The 19,544-nt window shown below is 23.4% G+C and overlaps 1 protein-coding gene across 2 annotated transcripts in view; it reads right to left on the minus strand.

Annotated features, from left to right (window-relative positions):
- LOC113557079 (1-phosphatidylinositol 4,5-bisphosphate phosphodiesterase epsilon-1-like) overlaps window positions 1-19,544 on the minus strand; it is a 41,960-nt gene that overhangs the window by 6,561 nt on the left and 15,855 nt on the right. For both annotated transcript variants that reach the window (XM_026962378.1, XM_026962379.1), the window contains exons 2-17: window positions 15,877-16,026; window positions 13,756-13,854; window positions 12,560-12,755; window positions 11,500-11,723; window positions 11,195-11,340; window positions 7,615-7,861; window positions 5,708-5,862; window positions 4,833-4,998; window positions 3,760-3,997; window positions 3,406-3,622; window positions 2,761-2,911; window positions 2,180-2,305; window positions 1,943-2,118; window positions 1,214-1,327; window positions 980-1,134; window positions 275-507 (exon numbers count right to left, since the gene is read on the minus strand). In XM_026962378.1, the coding sequence (XP_026818179.1) occupies window positions 275-507; window positions 980-1,134; window positions 1,214-1,327; window positions 1,943-2,118; window positions 2,180-2,305; window positions 2,761-2,911; window positions 3,406-3,622; window positions 3,760-3,997; window positions 4,833-4,998; window positions 5,708-5,862; window positions 7,615-7,861; window positions 11,195-11,340; window positions 11,500-11,723; window positions 12,560-12,755; window positions 13,756-13,854; window positions 15,877-16,026 (2,793 nt within the window). The remainder of the gene's footprint in view (window positions 1-274; window positions 508-979; window positions 1,135-1,213; window positions 1,328-1,942; window positions 2,119-2,179; window positions 2,306-2,760; window positions 2,912-3,405; window positions 3,623-3,759; window positions 3,998-4,832; window positions 4,999-5,707; window positions 5,863-7,614; window positions 7,862-11,194; window positions 11,341-11,499; window positions 11,724-12,559; window positions 12,756-13,755; window positions 13,855-15,876; window positions 16,027-19,544) is intronic.

Below are 19,544 nucleotides of genomic sequence, written 5' to 3' on the forward strand. Positions count from 1 at the left end.
ATTTAATATGATACAATTATTATTTTCAAATATTAATAACTTTGTACTACAATTATTAATTGATTTAAGATTCATGATACTAAATTATATTGTACAATGACTAAATTATGAAATGAATTAGTCATCTGTTTTCTGAATAATAAAATGCAAATGTGTTTGTGAAAAGTAAATTTATAATTATTATTATACATATAATTTTTAGATATTTAATAATAATTTACGAAGGTAAAAATAATGTATATTAATAATTCCATACTTATAAAGTACATCATACCTGAATCAATATTTTAGCTTCATCCTCTGTACAAGTAATCATTTGTCTGTTTTCTAAGAAATTAATTAAATCATTTATTGACCATGTAGCTGCAGACTGTGATGTCTCTACACCAGTACAATTAGAAATTATACTAGACGCTGCAATAGCATCAAATATACGTTTTTTTTGAATTTTTGCATCAATTGGTTGAACAAAGTTATTTCCATTATTTCTATTAGTTGAGCTTGAACCTATGAAAATATTGAAGATAAATAATATTTTGTTTATAAGTATAAACTATTTATTCTGATAAACCGAGATAAATTTAAAATAGTATAATACAAAAAAAAAAAAAAAATAAATAACGAGAAGACAAAAAATGGTATGAAAAATTAGAATTTAGAATTATTATGTACATAATTTAATTATGTTAGATTTACTATAGAATCTAGAGTTATAAAACAGTATCTGTTAATAATATATTTATTATTATTGAACAAACAAATATAAACGTTTATGTAATGTATACAGTTATATAATTCTTTAGTAAAACGATCTAACATTAATAAGGCTTATAAGGTTAATTTATCACAATATGTCTGACTGTCTGAGTATAGGAATTGACAACAAAATGTTGATTGTTGAATGTTGATGAATTAGTTTATTTTATAATGTTAATATTGTTTTTTTTTTTTTTAACTAATTAAGTTAATACTAGCTTACTTTGAGTTTGTTCGGATATAGTTCTTGGAATTGATAAGGTTGTATTATTTTGTACGGTGATATCCTCAGATTTTTCAGATTTTTTATACTCAGATTTATGATTTGCTGCTCGTACTTGGTCAAAAATATCACGAAGATCTTTACGCATTCTCAAACTGTAATAACAAAATATTAAACGTTAATAAAAAATTTGTCTAAAATGTATTAATTAAAATCGGTTAAGAATATATTTACCTAAAACTATCAAACAAAGCACAAAAATCTTCAAAATCTAATTGTGAATTATTTGGCGTCATTGGCGTATTATTAATATCACTTTCAGCTGGCTCTATGATTTTAGGAGGTGTCCTTAAACAAAACAATAAAAAATACAACATTTAAACATATTATTAACTCCGTTGTTTCAAATTTAAAAAATATATTAGACATTTCAGAAGTAATTTTAAAATAGAATTATTATTTCATTTTAAATTAAAAATCCTGAACAAATAAATACACATTCTGTCTAATAGGAAAAAAAACAAAATTTAATTTAATATAGATACGTATACTATTGTGTTAATATCCTATTAAAATATAAAAAAATGTTTGTTGAACCAAATAAGTTAGTTTATTTTAAAAATGAAATACACAATGTACAATACAATATTATATTTATTATATTATTTAAGTGTCAAATATTAAAAATCGTACAAAACATCATTGATCGATAAATTAATTTTCAGTAGTTTTCAACACTTTAATTATTTTATATTCAAAGGTCAAAGTACCGATGCAAAACAGATTTTATATAAATGAACGAAGCTGTGTCTTATGGATAACGAACTAATTTAATAATCTAAACAATTAATATAGTATAAATCTATTAAAAATAAAAATAAAAATATATACAATATTATTTATAGTAATAAATAGGGCATTATGAAAACAATTTTTATCAGAATAATATTAAATACTACTTACTTATCTGCGGACGTAGATGGCTCAGAAACGATATTTTTGTCGATGCTGTCTCGTTTCTTATCATCTTCTGTTTGGCTACATAATGTTGATGGTGAATTACAACCGCTACTAGCCAAATCTACTCTAGATTTATTGAACACGTCGTTGACATCATAAGGTTTGAGAAGTCCATCATTCTAGGAACAAAATATTTGTATAACATTTTAACTATTTTGATTTTGGTTCTTGAATACATACAGATACACTAACTACTGATTTCTTCTTTCGAAATCTCATCGAAGCAGCTCGTTTAGCAATGCTTGTCTCTGGCGATTGATTATTGGCCGCATTACCAGTTGTTGACCAATCTCTTCCTCCAAATAACTGTAATTAAATATAAAATTAAATATTATTATTAATATTAATAATTAATTAAAAATATATCATTATGCGCAGCATTAAGGTATAGAGCCGATATTAAGTTACAAACAAAATGAAAAACAACGCGTGAATTTCTACTTATTAGTTATATCATACTTTTGTACTTAACATCATGACATATTGTATAATTGTATACATTCATAATTCTAATAATATAGTGATTTATTTAATTATAGCATTCGGATTTGATAAAAAAATATGTTGATAATCTATTCTGCAAAAACAATAGGTACCTACCTAGTCAATAATAATTTATTAAAAAATACAAACGGTCTTTGATATTTTTACGACTTACACGAATAGTCGTATACAGTTTTAATTATTTTATCATTTTTATATTAATTAAAATAATATTATTACATATAATAATTAAAATAATTAATCGAATTTCTACTTACACGTATTGCATCGGCTGTCATTGGCCCACGACCAGACGAAATAATGTATTGATGTACATAGTTGTTCTTTAGCCATATTGACCGTTTATCAACCGTTTGTATAACATTTCGAAGTTTCTGGATCACAGTCTTAAGTCCATGATGCCAAATGCTTTATAAATGAGTATAAAAAAATATTATGTTGTGTAATAAAATAATGTTATATTAAAATAGTGATAAGTAGGCACTTAAGGCTTTTATCAAGTTTTAGTGCTTACTTTTTATGTTCATATAAACAGTTGTATATAATTAAGAAAAAAAACCTATATTATATTTATGTCTTAGAATAAATTATTCGCATTATAACTAATTTATTATATAATAAGTATCGATTTAAACGAAGCTATTTTGAAGATTAATGAAACAATATTTTAAAATAGTAAATATTAGTGATGTTTTACCAATTAAAATAATTAAGCATGACCTATTTTTTTTGTAACTATTTTAATGTGGTCACTATTTCAACAATTGATTGTTTGCCTTCACTAATATGATATGAAAATATTTTTGAAAGTTTAATCTAATATCATTATTATAATACATTGAAGTACACCCGATTAAAGTACTGTAAGTTTTTAATCTCAAAATACACTAAGTAGACTTTACCTAAGTAATCTTGGAGGAGCTAGTATATAGAATATGCGATTTTCACTTGTATTAGTTCCATAAACTAGCCCTAAACAACATTCCGATATCGAATAATTGTTCAAACTATATTTTCTTAATATTGCAGCTCCATCAGCTTTTACTCGATCTCTTCCAACTGCACCACCAATAAATATGTCTCTGACAGTCGACAACTCCAAGTATCCTTCCTGGAGACCTAATAATAATAATAATAAATATATATATATTTGATTCATATTTTAAGATACTGTTATATCGTTGTCTCAGTTAAAAATAATTTTAAACATTAATTGATCTATATAAATTTAGATTTTAATGGATTTATTAATTTACCCATAACTGATGGACAATTGACTGACGATCTGTTTCGTAGCGCTTTAGGTAAACTATCTTCAGGGTCGGTTTTCAAACAATAGTCTGGTGTGCCAGAACTTCTTTTCAGTGCACTCCACGACGTTTTTTCCCAAGTTAGTGTTGAACAGTTTCTCTCGAGACGCATGAAAATTCGAGCGGATCTGTTACTTCCCATTTCAGCCGCCCAATGAACAACAGTAGTCCCATGATGCATTATCTAAATTGAACCATATTATATGATTTGATATTAAATGCATAGATATATTAATTTTAAAATCATTTATTTATCACCAATTATACTTTTAAATTATTGATATTTAGCATTAGATAATAAAATAAATAATATTAGGAAGCTTCATATTACAAAATATTTTTATTTTGTGACAAAATAAAATCGTTTTACATTGCAATTCTAATTTTTAAGTTATGAACGTAATTATTAATTTCAACGTAATTAAAATGTTGCTAAAATCTATATTAATATGCAAGATATTTTTAGTGTATTTTATGTTTAAAAAGTCAGCATGAAAATTGATGTTTATTAAGATGAATGTAATCTGTTTTTATATTTTATTTATATTATAGTTTATTTCTAGAAAATTAAAAATTTAACCAACTATGACTTGGTAGATTTTTCCAATTTTTTTTTATTGACTTTTTAAAAAGGTTAACTGAATAGTTATTTGAATAGTTTTAAAAATATAATTCTAAGAAAAGCAATATTCAAATTATATTACTTTCATAAAATTATTATATTTTTTAATAGATTTCTTTCAAAACAACTTCATTCAAAAATATTGATTAACCGTAGAGAAATCCTTCAAGTTTTGACAATAATAAAAGAATTTTTTGGATACAATGTACACAATTTTCTATAGAATGGTGTTATAAACATGCAGGTAATATAATATTGTTATAATATTAATGTTTTAACTTTCCCACCATGCATTTTAAAGAGAGAGTGGGTATAATTTCATAGAAATGTAGAAACGTAAACATTTGAACATTAACATTTAACATAATATATTTTATGAACAATATATATTTATTACCTGTAATTCATGATGACCGATTGTAAAATCAATAGAGTTGGGAGATATTGCAAGTGGTATTAATGAAACACCGTGATCGTAGGCTAATGATTGTACAGGATCGTATTTTTGAGATAACTCTCCTTCACAATTATCTTGTAATTCACCATTTTTTAATAAATGCAACCTTCAGAATAAATACAAAAATTAAATACCTTTTTTAAAAATTCAAATAAAACCCGGTTTTTTTTTATAACATTTATTATTTGGTTTGTTTCATTTTGTTATCAAGAAAATATTAAAAATGAAAGCATAAAGTGTTATGATTATGTTACCCAATCATCGTTTTTAATGACAATCAAAATTAAAATAGTGGATTGGCGTGGTGCGATCGTACATTCAACAGCGGAAACGCTCTGAGTGTACGTATCGGCCGGTGTTGCTAGCTCCCAGATGGGTGACTACCCAGGATTTTAGTGACAAATCCTTGCCACATATACAAAAAAAAAACGTGTTTCAGCCTACCGTTCCTCCCCTCTATAAATGAATAAAAACCATCTAATGGCCTTTGTTGCCGTGGATCAATTAATAAAAAAAAAAAAAAAATTAAAATAATCGCATTAATTTTTATATTTCATAATTTTTTTTTATTAAAAAACATTTTTTATGTTATCAACGTTTTTAAAAGTTACTCTTTCGTGTTTAAAAAAAATGAAAAACATCGATACAATATATACAATTTGTCTTTGAGTTAAAAAAAAAAGTTATACAGTTTGTTATATTTTTTAGAGATAAATAAGTAAATATTATATAATTATAAATTGTAACTGGTTTTTAATTATGAACAAGAAATAATAAATAATATTTATTTAAACATTTTTGTTTTCTTAACTTACTTTGCTTCGTATGTTTTTCTTTCAAAATAATGTCGATGATAATCTGATAATTCTTCCAATACCGATTGTACTTTATAGATTTTTTCCATATTAACAATTCCATCCAATCCAAGAGAAGTAGTATATCCATCTAAGTATTCGTGTTCGGCCAAAGTCTGTAATTTATTAACAATATGATATCCTGAGTTTAAATGTAATTTAATTACGCACAAGTAATAACGAAAAATATTCCGAATGAAAATTAACTTTTTGTTTCATATAATTAAAAATGTTTAGATACCGTGTCATATTGAATATACTATTTTACAATAATCGTGAACGCTTATTTGACAGTTATTAAAATTAATAATCATCAAGTATAACACCTTACAATGCTTTCTAAAAGTGAATCGGAGTAATTTGTTGAATTTTATATTAATGTTCTTTGTTATGTATTATATATAAAAATTTTAATAAATATTAATAATATATATTACCTACACTTATATATGTAGTCTTATAGAAAATCAAGTACATTATAAAGAATAATTGAAATGGAGTAATACATAAAAAAAAAAAAATTAAATGTTATAATAATTATTGTCTATATTATATTTAATTTAAACACTACTAATAGCAGACATATTTCAATAATTAAAAAAACGGATAACTAGTATCTGCTGTGTAGTATATCACAAAATATATACTTAATGATTTTCATTGAAAAGGTAATTATAATGAACGTGTTAAGTTTGAATTAAATGATAAATTATTGTACAATAAGAAACAATTGAGCGAAGAAAACGATGTATCAGCACTTAGCATAATATTATATTTATAAGGAGAGATAGTTTATAATATATATAATTAATTAATTTGGTAGATTCAATAAATTTAACTGTTTTCTAAAATCATTGCATATTACTTTTTAGTAAATATTTCCAGTTATCCACTGTTCTTTTTTTATCACCCAATTAAATAAATAGTTATATTAGATAATTAAAAAATAATTAGGAACTTCATAATTTTAACTATCTCAAAGTATAAAACATTTTTTACTTTAAACTTTTGTCAATAATGAAGATACTTCAATTGTTGTTCTAAAAAGTAATGTCACGTACAAAAAAAAAAAAAATAATAATAAATAAATAAAAATAAACAGATTATTGTAGTGCTGGAATTAATTAAAATAAACACATCTATATTTTTTAAATCTCAAATATGTATTAATTTAACTAAAAAGACTAACGACATTTGGCACATATTTTTGTACGTGAGAAAGTAAAACACAATATTTGTCATTTTGAATGAAACGTACTATTAAAATAGAGTTTAACAATATTAATTTGTTAGGTTGATAATCGTTTGACACCTATATTTACTATAGGTAGTTCTCGGTATCTAACGTTTAATAATAATCTACCTAACTATAGTTTTGTTACCTACTTAACAATATCTATTTAACAGCAATATTTTTTGTTATCACTTACCAACAATATAAATATTAAACTGCAATAATTTATAGAATATTACTAAGTGTCGCGTCTTTAATTTTGTAAACATATTGACCCTTCACAGTTGTATTTAGACTGTCGGTTTCATAATGGACTGTTTATTTAAATCAATTGAAGAGATCTAGCCATTGCTGTGCAGACAGGACCATTATTATTGTATAACGACAAAATATTATTGCCTTTGTCATACTCTAAAATGCGTTATTCTACGATAAATGGCATACCAATGATCTTACTATATAGGTGGTGTAAGTGCTTTGTATACAATTTGTGTATAAAAAATATAAACACTGATTCAACTGATTTGAGTCAAGTTCACAGTAATAATAATAACAACACAAACGACTACATGATTCACAACTCGATTTTGTAATACTTAATTGATGATTAAGCTGATATAGTTTAGATAAGTACCTCACTTAAAACCTTGCCGTCTTGATCAGATAGTACAATAGCACTGGGTGTCTCTTTCATTATTTTTCTCATTTCACGCATAAAAGACCCAAAAAATGGTACAACTGGACAATCGGGCATAGCCAGCGCTTTCTGTAGAACGTTGTCGTATTGCGATGTTGACAACAGTGTATCGGTCAGGTAATAGAATAACGGCACCTTTTCCTTTTCCAATACTGTCTGCATGAATGGCCTTATTTTTTCGGATCTATAACACGTATCACAAAAAATATATTTAATGAATTACTCTTAATAAATATTTAAATCACCAATAAACAATGAAATGTGCCAAAAGCAAGAACGCATTTAAAACATCTCATGTATTAGTCAATTTTTTTTCACTGCATACAGACTCAACAATTGATTTACATAGAAATAAAATATATTATAATTATAATCTTTTAGTAAGATCTTATTATGGAATCTAATTCCAGATATGTTTTGAATAAGTTCAAATCCATTGGAACTATTATGTTACACAAAGAACCAAATGATAGTCATAGAGAAGATTGAACACAAAGCTGCGTATACACTATTGAAGCCTAGAAAATTACTAAGGCCTACAAACGCTAGTATAATATACATTTTCAGGATACACCTTTTAGGTTATTTATATTCCTTACATAGTTACTATCTTTACATCGTTATAACTGCATAATAGTATTTGTATAAATAAGTACCGATGAGTTCAAAAAGTGTACAATCTCGACAAAAAATAAAATGTTATCTTAATAAATATGTACATATATATATGAACATGAATGTTAACTTTATGATACATTATAACTTGTATTAGAAAAAATTATTATAGGTACTATATTTTTAGTTTACTAGCTTAGAGAGTTTATTCGTCATTCATTTTATAAGCTAATACTAGCTAGTATTTTATATTTAAATATAAATGTTTATATTAGAACAGTTATGTTTTTATGTTAGAATTTGTTATAAAAATAATAAATTAGGGTGAACAAATTTTAGGAATAGAGTCTAAAAAATAATGATTTCATAAATTTTTTAAACAGTATACAATTTTAATAACCGAGTACATAATAGAAATATTAGTTTTACATATCATAAGAACTGGTAAATTAAAGCAATATAATTTAATAATTTTTATATTGTGTTATATTATGTCGTTTTCTTTTTCTAATCATTTTTTAACAAAAATATTTGTTTTTAATACTGATATATATATATATATTATATGTAAATATATATATTTTAATTGTATTTATCCTCATTCTGAGACAAAACACGGGTACATGGTTATAATTAATACTTATCAAATAGTTTCAAATATACGGGATAATTATTTTAAAATTATATTTTGTAGGTACAACAATTAAATTAAGTAATTTGGTTTGATACGTATATAAAATAAATAAGGCTAAAGACCACAAAGATTGAAAGATTAATTGTTTCAAATAAAATTAAAATGTACAAAAATATTATACAAATAAAAAACTTACTAACAAACCTAGCGTAGCATTTTTTAGTATTTCAATATCCATATAATAGATATGTACATAATTTTGTTATTGTTGTTGATATCCAAAAATATTATACGGTTTTAAATACTATTTTTTTTTCAATGAAATTAGTAAGAATAAAGTCATGTATATAAGTTTTAATAAATTACTGTTGATAAAATATTTATTGTCTATAATACATCTAATGTTTCCGAAGAAATGTAATTTTAATATATTATTTTTTTTATATTTTTATTTTTTAAGCTAGAATATTTTTTTCTTTACAATTTAATAAATATGTATCAATCTACATTATTTAATTTTATATTTAAAAAATATCTAGTTAATCTTATCAATATTAATTATGTTATCCAAACTTTTAATTTTTATATTCCTGAAATGTTCCCATTATTTTAATGTATACCCTGTTAAAATCTTATGAAACCAAAAGCAATACTTATAGGATTTTTTTGTATACAATAATTTACAAAAAAAAAAACATTTTAATAATAAAGTTTATTGATTTATAATAATCACATACTAAGTATAAATATTTTATATTAATAATAATAAATGCGAAAAAACATAATTTTAAAATATTATTAACGATTAACAGTGAAATCTTGGTTACCAATCGTTCTATAGTCACAATATTGAAATTATAAAGAGATATTTTTGAAAAAATAATATTTCAATATAATTTTTAAGTACCTATAGTGAGAATATCTAAACAAAATAGATTGATTTTTAGGTCTAGGCTAATTCAAGTAATCGAAATTTCACTGTATACAAAGATTCAAATAATAATACAATGGTATACGATTTCGGGTTGTCTGATTTTCTGCGGTTTATTCATGTGTTGAAATTTGAAATAGTTTAAAATAATAAAACAAAGAAATTGTAACTTTGCGTTAATGTTGTAATAATTTTTTTCTATTTTCCAATAAGGACTATACAATAATGTTTTAATTTAGAAACTTGATTTAGTAAAATTATAAAAAAAATGACAAAGTATTATTTTACTTACATTTAAGCAGAATATATAATTTTTTCAGTAATATTTTTTGTACAAGAATAAACTGTAAGTTTACGACATATTATATTAATATAATTTAATTATTCGAGTATTTTTTAACTTGAAAATAAATTGCACTATGCAGAAAGTATGGTGCAATAATGCACATTAATATTGCTGAATTTGTGATCGGCGAAGCTAGTAGTTTCCGCCGGCCTACAAACATTGTTGTTATAATCGCTGAAGACCGGTTGAAACAACTGCTTTACCGACACGTCTTTGTCCCGTGATCAATAACCCCAACGTCTGATCGAATTCAGTAATCTCCGTGCTGTCAACCTGTTTAACTTAATTTCGCTTTCTGGTTTCGAAAATCAACTAAGCAATGGTTAGAATTGGTCAGTCCATACAACAATTATCTACACAGTTCGCAATATAGTATTTTGAAAAAAAATAAACATTTTTATGATGTTTTTGAATAATAATTAAAGTAACTACAGTACAGGACTAGTTCTAATGAAAACGAAAATATTACATATTTTTATTGTCCAAAATGATTACTCTCTGCAAAGAAAATAATTTATTTTTAGATCTCATATTATAACATAGTTTCCGTGATATAATAATTGAGTACCCATATAGTTACGAAAACAAGTATACCTAAGAAAAACTGTTAAATTGTATATTTTAAATAAAATATAATAAAAAAACTTTTTATAATTTAAATTATAAAAATAAACTGTTATTGTTTATGACTATAAAAAAATACATTTTTAGTTGTTTTTGCTTTGTAAACAACTTTTGATTTTAGTATTTTAAACCCTTTAATTTAGTAGAGAAAGCTCAAATAATGTAAACTTGCATTAATTTTTAATTCTATAGTAATTAAAAGAATAATTTATTTTTTATTTAAATTATACTAGCGTTTTAGCACTTAATATTATCGAGTTCTAAAATAATACCCTATTTTATATATTATGCCATATTATATATTATATATAATATATACATATAATATATAATATGTAGTTAAATTAATATTATTATAATTTGTTACTTGAGTCCAGCTATAATTTCCATAGCTCCATTGAAATTTCCAATATTCCAACATTCTTTGGCCACTCTCAAAAGACACGATAATATAGCTTTTCGATCTTCGTGTGTAGGTCGAGTGATTATAAGATGTGTTGTCCATGAGCTTACCTAAACATATTAAAACATACAAGCGTTAGAAAAAAAACATACAATTATAGTTTTTTAATATAATATACTCTTATTTTTATTGTATCTGAATAGAATAATAAACACTGTACGATTTATAATACATTGGAAGTAAAATAAATAAACATTAAGAGTACGTACTGCATTGAACCTTTCTATGAGCTTTTTGACAGAAGTGTTACATGCGTTTGCTCCGTCTTGATCTAAAGTGACTTGCCGCAAAAAATCAAGTGGTGGAACGTCGTAAAACAAATCGTTTTCTCTATCACTTAAAAGTATTGCCACTTCTTCGGGGAAATGTAATATTCGCCGCAGCGAGTCTAATTCTGATGCAAAAGTGTCGTCCAGGTTTATCTCTCTGAATTCTACATTATTATATAAAAAATATATATAATTTATTTATATTCTATACAGCTTTAAATAATATATTTATGTGATTTCGGCGTTAAAAATTAATATAATGCGGGAAAAAATTAAAAAAAATATTTTATGAATTTATACCACCATAATATTAATTTATAATTCTTTAGGAATATTATTAAAATTTTCTGAAACTATAAAACAATCGAATTACTCTTAACTTTGTGTTTAATAAATTATAATTTTAGTAGAAATAGGATTGAATAAAAGAAGTGTAGAACAATATTATTGTTAATATTGCATTATAATTATTACGAAATTATTTAACGCGAGTTATTGATAATATGCATTTAAAGCTATTTATAAATTCAAATTTCAAATTAAAATATAATTATTATAATAAACTATAGTAATTTAATTAATGAAAGCAATTTTTTTTCAAGTCTTAGTGTAATTCCTATGAGTTAATTATATTATTTTATTGGAAATATACTTAGAAATGTGCATAGTTCATATATATATTATTAATATTAATTATTCTGTTGCATTAAAAATGTATTGGCATAATTGTGTGCATGTATAAATGATAATACTTTTACCTATCAACTAAGAAAATCATAATGAATTTTCTTTTAAAATACTAAGTCATTTTTTAACACAAAATCTTATTCATAAATCATATTTTATTTTATTTTTATATCATTACATAATAATATAATAGTATCCCGTTATATAAATAATAAAATACTCAGGTATAATTCACCAGATTAATTGCTGTCCAACTTCAATTGATGATACAACGTTGAACTAATTTAAATATACTAAGGAACTTATTACTAACCTAATGGTTTAGTAGTTTGGTTTGGTGCAATTACAGAATGCAGCTCTAAGAAATTGCTGTCGATCTCCTGTAGAATTTTTAATAAAACAAAACCAATGTCACGTAATGATCGCTCAGTTGGTGTAGCCAATGTCCATTTAGAGTTACGAAATTCAAGTGACACCTTGTTTCGATTTCGTCGGAATACTGTTTGCCACTATATTATTTTTACAACATAAAATTTAATTATTATTCATTATTCAAGTATTAGAGATGATAATATTTAAACTTAGCACTATCATAAAAAAAAAAAAACACTAGGTCTTACTATATAAGTACTATAATGTTAAAATAACTATTATTTTATCACATTTAAAAAATATTAGTGAAATTTGTGATACACAATAAAGATATAATGTTCCGGATTCAACAATCTCCTCCAGATTTTTTTTATTCAATTTATTTATAAATTATGCATTGTATGAAGTAGTTAGTCATATTAAATTATAATATAAAGTTTATGACGGTATGTTCAAAAGGATTTGTATAATTTATTTTCCTATAGTAATATTATATTAACTGCTTGGGTAGTTAAGGACAATCCTGATTATTAAATTTTGCATTATTTGATGAATAATTAAATATAATATTAAATAACACACCGTTAACAAAATATGCACATATTTCGCTAGAAAATATTGAAATAAACTTATCATGTAATTTAATAAATTTAAATGCTATATTCAATTTTAAAATAGTCATGTTTGTAATTAAACTGCATTTTTGTGATTGGAAAAATTGACAGGGTTTTTATTCATACAATATTAATTGAAGATTCAGATTAAGTTCAGTGTACTTGGGACAATAAAACATTGTGCAATTCAAATAGCTTGTTGAACAATAGAAAATCTATGAGTTTAAATTAATTTTGTAAAACACTGGTGATACAATAATTAATCATTGTATTTTATAATGTTAATAGCAATTTGACTTAAATTTAATACTTTTTATTCAAAAATACGAATCAAGGACTTTGTTCAATATTATGACTTATTTTATTTTATTTTATTAGGGCCCCTAATGTAACATTGTTAAATACATCTCAAGAAGAATTATACGATTACATATAAATATAACTATATTATTACAATCCAATATACATAGTAAGGTAATTACTACAGTGATCTTTAAAAATAATTAATTTTACTTTCGCTTACCTGGAGTAAATCTTGTGTATTTTGACACTTAGATAAAATTTTTGTTTTATTGTCAAGCAAAATTATCTTATCAAAACTCAACCCAAGCAAACGTGCAGCCTGTATAATAAATACATATATTGTAAATACAAATAATACTGTTTATCATTAGGTAAGTAATTATAATATTAGATATTACATTGAATAGATAGTTTTATAACTGTAAACACTTAAGATTTAATCAATAAATCATAACAAAATTATGGTTTACCATATAGTTTTATAAAAAAAAAAAAATAATCATTATTAAATATAATATCTCTAATTAATATTATAAGTTTCATGTTTCGTTTTATAGAATATATTAAGAAGCATAACAAAAATATCAATCAGTTGTTAATTTTTAATGCAATAATTTTTATAATAACTGTGCTACTAAAAAAATGAGATCATAATTTTAATACTTAGATTCTCTATTGAATTTAAAATATACTTAAATATTAAGTAATTTATTTATACAAAATAATAACATTTGATTTTAATACCTATTAAAATAACTTAATTATTTTGTTTACCTGATAAGAAAAAAGCATAAGCATTATTTTTTTTTTTAAATTTTGATTTTTAATTATTTTCATAAATTAATAAATTAATTATTTACGAAAATAATCACACTGAACTTTCAAAATATTATAACAAAAACGGGACATTTTTATTGGAAATGTTTCATTAATTAAGTGACAGCAATATTTTATAAGCCAACCTCTTTAACTAATTATGTATTATGTTATTATGAGAATATGTTACATGTCAACCAGTTTATCAAACGACAAGAGTAAACTAAAATTGAGAACAATCATGACAGTCGGCGAAACATCCGACGAACAATGATAGTGGTTTTATCAACAATGTCTATGTAATAGATTAGCCGTGTTTCCGCTTTACTTCTTAATGATTTCTGTACCTTTAATGTCACACAATTTATCCACAAAATCTTAGATAGCTGCATCATTAATTTTACCCATCAAGTTAGTTTTTATTTTTGTATAGGGTTAATTTAAATATTTATGTACCTGATTTCTCTTTTTTTATCAATCGATTTGTAATAACAATTTACCATCAATATTACTGATGTTTGAATTCAATTAAATTATAATTCACTAAAATTACAACAAATTATTCAAATTTAATCAAAATAACAAGTATTGTATAGGTAAGTAAAAACTTTTTATGTAAACACAAATACAAAAATATATGAACTTCATACAACAATAATATTTGTTTTCGTTAAATATGATTTTATTATCAATTCAAATTTAAGATATTATAACTTATGGTTATATATTTATTAGAATTTTGATAAAAATATCGATAAAATAAATAATTGTATTTAAAATGTTCTTAACATCTATGATTTATACTATAAATAGCACAAAAATATGATTTTGAAATAATATCAAAAACAATTATTAGATAATTTATTTATATGTCATACAAATTTTGTTTAACTTTCAATCTATAAAATATGATAATATTGAATTTTATAGAATTTTCATAATTTCATATTATTCCATGCTTATATTTATTAAACATATAATAAATAAGAAAACTATAGTTACTTACAGAAAAGATGTAGGCAAAATTAAAATTTTTTTTTCGAAAATCAAGCGAATTTGGTTCCAAGTTTTAAATATTTAAATGTTTAATAATAATTTAAAAATACATGATATTAATTTTGTTAAAATACCAATTGCTATGTGTGTAAAATTGAATAACAAAAAGTATATTTTGTTGAAAATTGTACTAATTATATTAATTTAATACTAACATAAAAAACACATATTAAAGAATGATAAGTGTTGAAAAGCTTTTAATTACAAAAAACTAAAACCCGCAATATTGTTAGAAATAAATGATTTTTTTTTGTATTTTTAATACTTAAAAATTAAAGTAGATGACCAGTAAAAAATGTTAAGCTTTAGAAGCTAAAATAAAAATACGACATAATATAACAAAACTCCAGATGATATTGGAACCCATTAACTAGATGATTGATTTTTAAATACCTATCTATATTATTTCTATTGATATTTATAAAACATAATGTGAAAATATAAATATAAACATATACGAGTATATTACCTTTGTTTTTGTTTTACCACGTTGAACTTCTTTGACGAAGTAAAAGTTACAACCGAACGCCGGCAAACGTTTACATCTCTCTACATAAATACGTTTTAATTGCAATTCTGAATCATTTAAAAGTGTATGAGCAACAATCTTTTTCAATTCCTGTTAACAAAAGCACAAAAAAATCAAATCGTCATTTTTAAAAATATCTAAGTTTAAACAAAATGGTCAAGATTTAAATGAACAATCTAACAGACATTACGTTGTTTTTGTTATTGTATTATACTGTGATACATTTCACGTCATGTCGTTACCAATTTATTTCCATAACGCGCCACAAGATAAACTAAATGGATTTTACATGTACAGGGAAACATTATCAAAACTGGTCAATAATAGTTGAAACCAAAAATATTGTTGGTAATATATATCTAGAAAATACAAGTTTATTGGAACGTTTGATTTATGAAAAAGAAATAATAAATACTGCTGTAGTGTGACAGGTATTTGCAAGATATTTTATTGGGATTGAATTCTAAAAATCTTTGATTACCGCATACTTAAAAATTAACGACCAACTAAATAACATAACTCTATATGTAGTGTATACAATATACAACTATAAAATATAAACATTTCTAATTAAAAAAAAAAAACTATACATGGCAAAGCGTAAGTATACAGTTTTGGAAGAAAATCAAATTAATAAAATAAGTTGGTAGGTATTAAATTTACAAAGAAAAGTATGAAAATTATTAGCGTATGTCTTATCTTTTATAATTATATAAATATAGTAACATTACAAATGTATTCATACATATTTTAGTTATAATTAAAATTCAGTTTAGTATTATTATTTTCTGAAAATTTAACAAAATAAAAACAAATAAAAAAAAATCGGTGCATTTAAGTATTATATATTTATATATGTAATGTACTAGTGTATAAGAAATTAACGATAAATAAATATGTAGTTTCATGTATTATAATTACCGAGATTCGTTGATTTTTGGACGATTTTATCTACTGCTCAAAACTAAATTATTATCATACTTAATATACTTTATAAATAAGATATGTAATAAAGATAAATGCTGTCAGAAAAATAGTTCTGTACGTTTATGTAGGAAGTCTGAAACCTAAGTGAACAGTTTGTCACATGGTGATATGCTTTTATACCATCCAATACATAGAAAAATTACCATACGAACAATTCCGTTAAACAGACCACAACTGTTTGGCGTTTAACTAGCGTAAAAATCCAACCAACCGTTTGTGATTCAAATAAACGGAATGAATATGTTCTTTGGGTGTTCATTGAAGTGCGTGAAGAATAAAAAAAATAGTTTTGATAAAACATAAAAACAAAAAAACCAAGTTTAATCCTATAGTTATTTTGTTACATGCTGAAATTAAATAAGTGAAAATGATTTTTCCCTGACTATAAAACTTGTGATTTAATCAGCCGTAGTAATCGTTATAAAGCCAAAACTGAATTTCCACCGCATTTTAGTGGCTATTATTTATATTTTTTGATCAGCCACGTGTGTAGAGAGTAGACAAAGGTTTTTAACATCTAAAACGATGGTTTTCAATGATGTATATGAATAAGTTCAAATTTTAATAACTGGTCAAAACGCAATGTTTTTAAAAAAAAACTTAATGTGTTTGTTCGTACACGCAATGTACTGTATATGTTTTAATTGCTGTGTCCATGTTCAGAAAGATAGTGATTAGTTTATTACTAAAGCTCCAATTGTTATTATATAAAATGTTAAAGGACTTTGTTATGTTCTTTCTATGGAAAATAAAAATAAAAAAAATTGAAGAGAAGTAGTGAATCATTAATGGCACCTACTGTTATAATTAATTTAGAAGTAGTTAATTCCAAAATTATTTTTTAATTACATTTAAATCCTATATTATATTTTAAATAAACCAATATTGCATTTTCCTCATATGTTAATAGTTTTTTTTTTTTTTAAAGCACTTTTTTAGAATTATATTTAATTATTATTTATTCCAAAAAAATTATTTATGATTAGATTTTAGGATAAATTGTATGGATATTTGCTATTATCATTATATTATAGGCACAATTTATGGGCATTGATTGACGTTAAATAGTTAAAATGCAGTAAAAATTTACTAAAGCCTATACACATAAATATGAATCATTTATTCTGCATAAATATTGTTGAATTTTACTGGGATTAAATGTGCGTTTTACATATTATAAGAATTATTAAAAATATAAATAGCCATAAAAATAATTATTTATAAGTTTATAATATTATGGAAAAAATATTGACCACCACAACAATAACACGTAAGTAAGGTAGGTAATGTTACTATAATCTTAGCAATTTTTAAATGTTAACGCTGTACAAACAAACAACACAGTTGTTTTATTGTAAAACGTATTTCTTAATTTCTTATGTAACCACTTTTTAGGAGGAGGACGGGGGGGGGAATTGTTAAATTTAGTTTATTAAGCTTCTTTAATGGATTTAAAAATGAAAGACACGATATTACTTTGTATGTACAATTATTATTTAAAATTTTCCTTTATACTATTACAGAAAATTGTGAAAAATAATTTATAAATTGTAATAACAATTACACGATTAATTGAATAAATTTATGGTATATTAAATTAAAATCACATTTAATTCTTATTTTTTATAAAAAATTTGTTTATGTATAATTCTACTGTTTCAAGAATATTTCAATATGTAAAAATAGCACTAAGACCTGGTAAGCAAAGATTTCCAATAACAAAAAAAAAATATTGTTATATTATGTTTTATTTGTACCGATTTATTATACTATTATTAATCTATTATTTATTTTAGTATTAGTTTAAGGCTTTATAAATAATATATTTTATATTTGTAATATAATACGAAATTTGATTGAAAATTTGGTGCCAACAACTCTTTTTTTTATTAATTTAACACTGATAATATTTATATTCGAAATAATAATTTATACAGTCAATATAACTAATGATACGGTTTTGATAGGTAATTATTCTAGAAAGTACCTCATTATACTGATAACAATATTAATGAGTCAAGCGTTATCTATAAATATTTAAACAAACAAAATCCGACTAAATATTATATAATATATTAATTTGTAAAATGCAATTTTTGCAAAAGTGTGCAATTCGTATGCCTTCTAAAAGCATATAACCAACTAGCTCCGTAAAAAATATGCCTTTAACATACACACCATTTCAAGTGCAACATATCCGATAGTGAAGTACCCTCTACAAATGGAGTATGTCAGCTCTTTATCGGAAATTTTACAAATGTATCTTATGTTTAGCAATATTACTTTTTGTAAAAGAACACCTCATAAATACCCGACAATCGATCGTGTATGGTTTTCTTCATAGCTTTTACTCTTGAATATATTTTAAATAATGTGACCCTTAAAGTAGTAACCTATACATTATTCTATAGTAATACTATTTAAAATTAAAACGTTTAAAATTATTGGATTGTGTACAACACAAAATTAATTGTAATATAATATAATGTACTTTTTACTCGTGTATTTTTCAAATTTTTGTAAAATATTCAGAATTCTAAAGTTGAGTTAAATATTCAATTATTTAATTCCTATATACACATAATAGAAGTATAATATGTCAATTATTTAATGAGAAATAT

Source organism: Rhopalosiphum maidis, chromosome 3 (assembly GCF_003676215.2).
Source record: "Rhopalosiphum maidis isolate BTI-1 chromosome 3, ASM367621v3, whole genome shotgun sequence".
NCBI lineage: Eukaryota > Metazoa > Arthropoda > Insecta > Hemiptera > Aphididae > Rhopalosiphum > Rhopalosiphum maidis.